The sequence below is a fragment of the Salvia splendens genome, chromosome 5 (assembly GCF_004379255.2).
Source record: "Salvia splendens isolate huo1 chromosome 5, SspV2, whole genome shotgun sequence".
In the NCBI taxonomy this organism is placed as follows: domain Eukaryota; kingdom Viridiplantae; phylum Streptophyta; class Magnoliopsida; order Lamiales; family Lamiaceae; genus Salvia; species Salvia splendens.
The window spans coordinates 40,765,720-40,774,023 of NC_056036.1; the positions used below are offsets into that span (position 1 = coordinate 40,765,720).

General features: G+C 37.2%; 1 protein-coding gene across 2 annotated transcripts; it reads left to right on the forward strand.

The window, feature by feature from the left end:
- The first annotated feature begins 770 nt into the window (after positions 1 to 770).
- On the forward strand, positions 771 to 7,038 carry LOC121801808. 2 transcript variants are annotated; one of them, XM_042201223.1, is made up of 9 exons: positions 771 to 897; positions 1,814 to 2,013; positions 2,860 to 3,180; positions 3,309 to 3,531; positions 3,834 to 3,980; positions 4,081 to 4,205; positions 4,726 to 4,930; positions 5,833 to 6,083; positions 6,601 to 7,038. In XM_042201223.1, exons 2-9 carry the CDS (start codon positions 1,907 to 1,909, stop codon positions 6,767 to 6,769), a joined length of 1,548 nt encoding a protein of 515 aa, XP_042057157.1. In that variant the 5' UTR covers positions 771 to 897; positions 1,814 to 1,906; the 3' UTR covers positions 6,770 to 7,038. The 2 variants fall into 2 exon arrangements, with proteins under 2 accessions (XP_042057157.1, XP_042057158.1); XM_042201224.1 differs by lacking the exon at positions 771 to 897 and adding an exon at positions 908 to 1,044.
- Positions 7,039 to 8,304: the final 1,266 nt, after the last annotated feature.

The window sequence follows — 8,304 nt, forward strand, 5'->3', positions numbered from 1 at the left end:
GTGTGGCTGGGACGGCCGACCGCGTCGAACCCTTCTCGGAAGAACTCTTCGGGGGCCGCGCAAAGTATTCGCTATGTGGAGAAATAGCGGTTTACTCATGCGGAAACGGCGACAGAAGTAGGTATCTCCCCAAATCGGGTTATCGCAGAAGTAGTCGCGTACTAACCGTGCGACGGCTTCCTCCCGGTTCCGATTGATGTACTTCCGGGAGCGTAGTGGGGGTGGCGCGGCTTCCTCCGCCTCTCGTCGTCGATATTCTTCAAGTGATTGTTCCATTAATTGACGCATTTGCTCAAAAGGATCAATTTGTTTGAGTTGATTTAAGATGGAAATTGAAGTGATAGAGATGATTTGAGAGAAATAGATGTGTGTTTGTGTGTGAAATGAGTATGCAATAAGATTATTTATAGAGTAAATAAATAAATAAAATTTAAAAAAAAGAAAATAAAAAATTAACGGTAACATTACCGTTTGAATTTTTTTTTTATTAAAATTCGATTTTTTTTAAAAATCGATTTTTAAAAAAAAATGAATTATTGCGTCATCCGTGACGACGCCCACTCGCTGGCCAGCGAGTGGGCGTCACGCATGCATCGGGGGCGTGGCCACGTCGCCCGGGCGCGTGACGGGCCGGCGCGTCCCTTGTCCGGCGGATGCGGGCTACGGGACGGGCTTGAGACGGGCTACGGGACGGGATGAGGGTTGCAACGCGTCCCGCGGCGGAACCGTCCCTCCGGGACGGAACGCGAGCCGCGCTCGGGACGCGTAGTGGATGCTCTTACATTTTCAGCTATTTTGTAGATTTGTCATTTGACTAATAATCGCTATAGGAGTATAGGGTATTATCCCTTCCATTTTCTCTCATTTTCAGAGAGTAATCTTCACGTGGAAAATCAGGTTCGCACACTCCCAATCCTCTTCTCCTCCACCTCTGCTATTTACCCACATTTGTTTGTTTGTTTTTTTCTCAAAACCTTTTATGTCTCCTCACTACTTTACTTCTTGAATTTGTATCATGTTTGACGATTCTGAATTTCGTTTCTGGTAACCTTTCGTTGACTTTTCACTCTATATACATATCACTTGCCAATCCAGATTCACCGAATTTGAACGCCAATTTCTTTTGAAATTATTATTACCTAATGTGAATGAACTAGCGCCATTGGGGGTTTAGATTTCCATGAATGAACGTAGAGCTGAATTGCTCTTCTAGTGTGATAGATTTTACTTATTTTTGAGCAATACTGGAGTTTTCTAGCTGTGTTGTGGTGTTATTATGTCACGTGGCCTTCTTTTCGTTGGTCTCTCAGTGGCATTGTTGTGTGCAGTTTACTGATTTGGAATTGGAAATTTGGTTGGGGAGAATGAACCGTATTTTCGCACATTGCTTATAATTGACATTACACGCTTTGAACTTGTTTATGTTATGCTTTGTGTGGTGTTGACGCAATTTGCACTGATTATTTTGGAAATGGTGTTATAGACCTAAAGGGTAGAAGAATGTTGAAACACTTGAGCTGAAACCCCTTCTAGGTATTGTGAAGTGTATGATACTGTTTCCTGTTCAGCTATCTGGTAGCCAAAATGATAATATTTTATAGGAAAGTGAACAGTCAGTTGCTATTTCTTTCACCCCATGTAAAACGAAGAAAACATGGTATCTTGTTGTAAGTTTAATTACTCAGCTACTCATAATTCTTTTATAGGATAGATTTTCTAATGCAGTCTTTAATGTATAAGAATCAGTGTTTTGCGTGTATTATAACTCTTTATGGTTATTTGAACAACATCAGAATATTGGTTTTTCTTTTAGGTGCTAATCTGAAGCATCTAGCAAATCGAGCCTTTTCTATGGTGTCCATAAGCCCAAAGAGGACGTATTGAGCACGTGTATGGTACCTTGCAAATGGCAGAATACGCAGCCATTCCACCCCATGTCAAGCTGCAAGTTCGTGGCACTCTCTTAGAAGAGTGGTCTTGTCTGCCAAAAGTTCCTTATCACCCCGCCAAAAGGTTTGACCTTCTTACCCATAGCTTGATGTCTTATATGATAATCAACATCATGGTAGCGAGTTGGAAGGATGAACCTCATTTTTACAAGTATAACAATAATGATTACTTAAATTTTATTCTTATTGTGATCTCGTTGAACTGGCTTAAAACTATAAAATAGATCTTAGATGCCGGGGTTACTTTCAGGCAAGTACTATGTAGTTTCTCTCCAATGTATAACGAGAAGAATGAGAACCAGAACTGAGAAAGTTCAAGACAACAAAGCTAAAAGAAGAACAAAAAGAAGGAAGAACAATGGGACTGCATAAGATGACTTATGGCCTTATGGGCTTGAATGCATATAATTTCAAATATTACTGTTATTTAGCAGGGGCAAATAAAGACTATTATATCTGTCGTATTATATAATTACTGTTGATCTTGATACTTTTTATATTTGCTTCGGTCTTGTCAGTCTTTCAGCCAACCTAGCCAACTCTGCACATTAAGCCCTTCAACTTTATACACTTAGTTCTTAATTCTTATTATGCTGATTAAATTCATCACCTGCTTTAGTTTTACCTTGTCCGGTGTATATGTTCTTTTCTAGAAGTCATATTTTCCACTTGACCTTTAACAATCATAGTAATGACGTAGTGCATGCAAGTTATGCCTCACAAAAATCAATAAACTTGATCTCCTTGCAATCATAGTAGTAGTGTAATATCTGCAGGTTTGTGGCTGCATTCCAAAAGAGTAAACATTTAAAATACTAGGTTTTCCATAAAGATCTTAAACTTTTTTAAGCAAGGAGGCTCACTGTTGCTTAATTGAACTGCTCAGTTTGTCTCTTAATTTCCACTGCAGGGGCTTTCCTATTGGAAGTAAAAAAGTTAGTACGCTGTCTTCCTGCAGAATCATTGCACCTCAAAAAAAAATCCTCAATGGAAGTCCAAGGCGGAAGACTACCAGGTGCTATTGCTCGAATGCCCTAGCCAACGTTGGTGCTGTAGCTGCAGCTGCAACTACTTCAGACTGGGTCCCATTCATTGATCAAGTCCTCCTTTTGGCAAGTATTAGCCTTACATATATGGCTGGAGTAGTTCCTCAGGAGAAATATCCATTTAATACTCAAACAAGTGTGCCACCTTTTGACGTGATCCCTGAAAGCTCTTCCTCCTCGGGTAGGTAAGGAAGGTTAGTGGATGACATATCATCACAGTTTGACGAGTATCGATATGTATAAGATGATAGAAGCACCTTATTCATTGAAATTATAAGTTCTATTTTTGAGGTACTGTTTTATTCAATTGCAGTTCAGCGACAAATGATGATGAGGTTTGGTTGCAGTTTGCCTGGGATGTTGTAAGAGGCAAGCTAATGGATTCATTATCAACTCTTAGTGATGGGGTAAATCCTAGTGAAAACAGTGGGAAACTTGAACTAAACCAGGCAACACAGCCTTCAAGCTTGTATGCTGTTTCTGAAGGTCCTAGAATAAGACTTCTCTGGAGATCATTTCAGTGGCTTGAAAAAGAGGTAAGCATTTTGCGTAGTGTTGCTTTAAATTTGTATTACTGCTTTCATAATCATCATATTGTATAGTTTAGAGCTTAAGCTTTTCTTCTGAAGTAATGGTAGAAGGTAAGCATTGGAAGTGTGAGAAGGGACCTTTTAGATTTACTTCTTCCCCACTATCTTAGCACCCATAGAGCATGTACCCGTCCTTGAAAATAAAGAAAAAGGTTTATCCAAGCTACATTGTTTTTCTTTCCTTTCTATGCCACTATTTCTATATCGTTTTACCTTCACCACTAAAAAAATTGAAATTTGGCCTTCAGGTGACCAATATTTCTGTGAACGCTGCTGAAAAGTCTGGAAATGACTTTTTGGCTGTCTTTGCTGAAACTGTTCAAAACTGCTGCCGCCCTCTATTCATGGCATGGCTTGAAGAGGAGATTCGCCTCATCTCGAGAAACCCTGACAAAGTATCTTTATGTGATGTTTCCCCTACAAGTTGTATAAAGTACATGAAATGAATTAAGATGTATTCCATTACTATAATTTCTTTAATGTTCTCTCTGTCAGGACCTTCTTTCTTTGGCCGAAAGTAAGCTGAATAGATATGACAGCATATTTCAAAATATCAGAAAGTCAGGCAAGGAGGATCTATATGCAGAATTGGTATATGCCCTTAAATTTGGGTTTTCCAGGTAAAAGGAGCATAATTATGTTTGAGAGCAATTTTGTCGCTCCTTCGCTTTGTATTTTTTGCCAACTCATTTCTTCACTTTGGTTGCATTTCACTTTTAACTCATATAATATTGTTCCTCCCAGAATCTTCCATTCTCTGTACTTGATTAGTATCTTGTTTAGATCCACTGAATGGATTAATGAATGACTGAGAAGATGCACCAAAATAAATAACCTAAAGATATTATGATGGTGTAAGACGAGAAAGCCTTTCTTGAAGGAATTACAACGTATTGGGACCTTCAGAATCTTCCATGAGTGCGCCAAAATATGAGATCTGTAAAACCTGCATTCGAAAGGGAGGGCACGACTTCCGAATCCATACTAGGGCTTGGATTAAAGAATAAGGAAAGAAGTTAGGGGAATGAATTGAACATGCGCTGCAAGGAGCAACTTATATAAACAAAACATACATAAAGTATATGAGTATGACCATGGCCAAAAAAAAACCCCAATGTACCTCTACTTATGCATTGACAGGAAAGGTGGCTACTATAACTCTACCTTGTTCATCCAACATGGAGTAGCCATATTAGAAGATTTGCTGATCGCATTAGCAGATGGCAGTGCAAGCATGTACTTGGAGCTTATATCTGTGGATAGTAGCTTGTCCAATGAAATGAACAATCTTGGTTTGAGCTTGTGTAACCTCTCGACCAGATCACTTCAGAGATTACGCAATGAGGTATTGCCTTATATTTATATTTTTATTTCATGTTATAATTTCCATCCTTTTGGTTTCTGTGCATATGGACTCATTTTTTCTATCTCGACAGTCTCTGGAAGTGTGGTTAGTCTGTAATACCAAAATGCTGCCAACGTCATATTTGGACATGTTTAATTCATCGCTGTTGTTTCTGATTCAAGCAAACTGAGTCCTATGAAGAATAATATTTATGCTTGTCTTGATGCAATAACATATACATGTACTCAACAGGAATGTTGCACATTGCAGCTTATTTTTGAGGATACAAAATGCACTTAATATTTTTTTTTATCATTATACAGTTCTGATAGTGTTCAGGACCCGAGCAAGTTACAAATTACAACTTACAAGTGGGAAAAATGAAATTTGAAAGCCAGAGAAGGGTTGAAAATGTTATTCCGAAAATTAATTGCATAAATGAACCATCTGCTATAATAACTTTCTAGAGGGACTTGATCCTTATTCCTGTCTTAGCCTTGTCAAATATTAATGGATCCTCAAGTGGCCAAACACTAACACATGATATGTACAAATAGAAGATGGCCTCTGATGGAAAAAAGAACAAAGACAATCTTCCCACCCTAAACCCTAATGAACCAAACTCCTTCATTGGCTAGACAAGGATCTGAGGATCACTGTCAAATTCTGGGTAGTTGTGCAGATCTCTCTCACATTGTGGGTGACACAAGGGGAACAAGCAAGATTAGGTCTATTAGCTAATAATATGTGGTTAGGGTGAGAATGATGTTCTTACTTCACAGGGTTGATGACTAGGATATGGTTTAGTATATACTGGGTTTTCAAAACGACCAAAATACTATTGTGCTTCCATTTGTATCTCCTTTTACATATCATGACAAGAAAAGGCCTCTGGTTGACAGGTGGCAATGCATCAATGGTTGCATCAAAATATGGCCGCAGTGGCATCTATGTATGAGGACCGATTTGACCTTTGTATACTTGAAAGTCAGCCTACTGAGTCCAGAGGCAGTGAGACTGAACTTTTTGGTTGGTTAAAGAAGATTAGTTTTATGAGATCAGATTCCGTATCATCAGCACTACGTTATGTTAATATCAATACCATATCTGTACCTGTTAAAAGGACCAAGGAATTGAGGGCCTTGGTTGGGTGGTACGTTCTACTCTGTTTACCGTTCACTTGTTATTTATCTGCGTGGCTGAGTTACTAAGCTCATATTTTTTCATGGTGGTTTTATATTAATACATGCACTCATTTCTACATTCATTCCAAAATAAATTTGGTAGTATATTTTCAGTAAGTCCAGAAGCGAAATATGGCCCAATTGCAAATATCTGCTGGGATATTTGTGGAAATTCAGATTCTTCAAAGTTTTGTATTTATGATGATTAAATGGCTTTGACAATCAACATTGTAGACTAATCTTATTTCACTGAAATGCTTCCTAGTAACATAAACTTTCCCGTGAAGGAAAGAAGATATCCCTCTCTTAGTAGGGAGTATGTAGTATCTCTGGAAAGTGCTTATAATGCTGGAAGAATGGTTTTGTGGATGATTTTTTCTCGCTGCCTTTTCATGATTTCAATCTTTAGAATTTTTCTATAACACATTTAATGGACCCATTTTTTCGCATCTTCCTGCTCAATTATACACTGTTTTGCTGTTGCAGGAGGTACTACTTCAGTCTCTTCCTTGAACTGGCTGACATCAGCATGCCAATTGTCAAAAAGCTTGTTGCAAAAGTCAGTGATGCTATCTCGCTCGTCCTTGTCTGCTTGATAGGAAGGTCACTGGGGCTAATCTATTCTGGAATTCGGAACGCCTTACGACTGAAGTAAGGTACAAATAAGCCAGGTTGTCTGTTAACCTCATATGATGTTCCTGAATTCTTGAAATTTTTTGAAGGCTCTTTGAAGTAATATTGACTTAGATATGATTCAAGACAAAAACTTCAACTCCTGCAGTTTGATTGTATTTACAATGGAACCTTCCTATATTTTTGAAGAACATACTGTAGAAGATTATTTTGAAAATCTGTTTATTTCTGTAGTCTGTACATTTTCATTCTTATTTCGTTTCAATAATATAACCATAATGTGTGTGACAATTATGGTATGAAAATTATATTGAAAAATGCTTGTCTTCTACCAAAAACATGATGATGGATTAGAGCCTTAGATGGTTGGCTGTTTTTAGGCAAGATTTTGGACTTCTTATACTTAGCTGAGTTTGCTTAACTGGAAAAAATGTTAATATAAGACGATTCTTTTTCGTCTATCAATAGGTCATTGCCCTTTTTTCCTTATTGGGACGTCCCAAGGTAAGTGATATAGGAGTATCATCTTTTTGACAAATATTAACCCTTTTAACATCTCTTATATTTTATTATCTCTTCACTTATATACTGATTCTCTCTTTACTTTCTTAATTCTCGTGTCCAAAGTATCTCAATTAACTTGGGACGAAGTTAGTATTTTTATATATCTGTGATTGGAACCTAGCTGGAGTGGGAAGTAGGGATAGAGTGAGCAGAGGCAGCTGAGCAATGAGAAATTGAGAATGGAATATATTAGCCTAAAAGAAAAGTGATTCCATTTAGGCATGCAAGTGAAAGCTACATACATTCCTTTGACTGTAAAGTTGTTTTCAAGGTGATGATAAGATATTGCAGGATAATGAGATTTTTTTATTATGGCTATTTGCTCATGCATTATGTAGTAAAATGAACGTATGATTGTCTCTTTATAGTTTATACTATCCTGATTTTGTTGTTGAAAGAATTATTTATGAATTTGATTTTCATTTTTTTTAATTATGGTGTTTTAACTGTGGAAAGTAATGGTGGGGGACATGAGAAAACGACATGCAATAGCTAATTATAATAGTAATAATTCTTTCTAAAAGACCAAAAAAACAAAGGTACATTTGGGATAAACCCTTTTTCTTTGTGACCCACCAATCTTTACACGACATGAAAATCTTTCTAAAGAAACTTCTTCATTTTCAATTTACTTATTTTAATCAATTTCTTGTTTCCCACATCTCTATAAAGTGAAACCTCACTCTTTCATAGAAAGGGGAGAACAAATAGAGAAAAAAATCAGTGGACGATTATCAACTTTTACCTTTGTATGCATCACATTTAGTTAAACATAGGTCACCATGAAATGTGTTCATTTTTATTAAATGACATGAAACGTTAATTGTTTGGTACAATTTCTACAAAAATTACTTCATTCTTTGCCCCCTTTGAAGTTGTTTGATTGTTGAATCCTAAATAGATTTGAGTTTAGATTATACTCCATGATTTCTCCAATAATTTAGAGGGTGTTTGGCTAAACTTATGTTAGACTTGGGCATTTTGAATGTTTCA

What these genes read in the sequence shown, in the direction of transcription:
- LOC121801808 (XM_042201223.1), top strand. Translation starts at nt 1,907, where the DNA reads ATGGCAGAATACGCAGCCATTCCACCCCATGTCAAGCTGCAAGTTCGT. An exon ending in AGCTCTTCCTCCTCGGGTAG is followed by an intron (nt 3,181 to 3,308) that starts GTAAGGAAGGTT and finishes ATTCAATTGCAG; the next exon opens with TTCAGCGACAAATGATGATG. An exon ending in TTGAGGGCCTTGGTTGGGTG is followed by an intron (nt 6,084 to 6,600) that starts GTACGTTCTACT and finishes TTGCTGTTGCAG; the next exon opens with GAGGTACTACTTCAGTCTCT.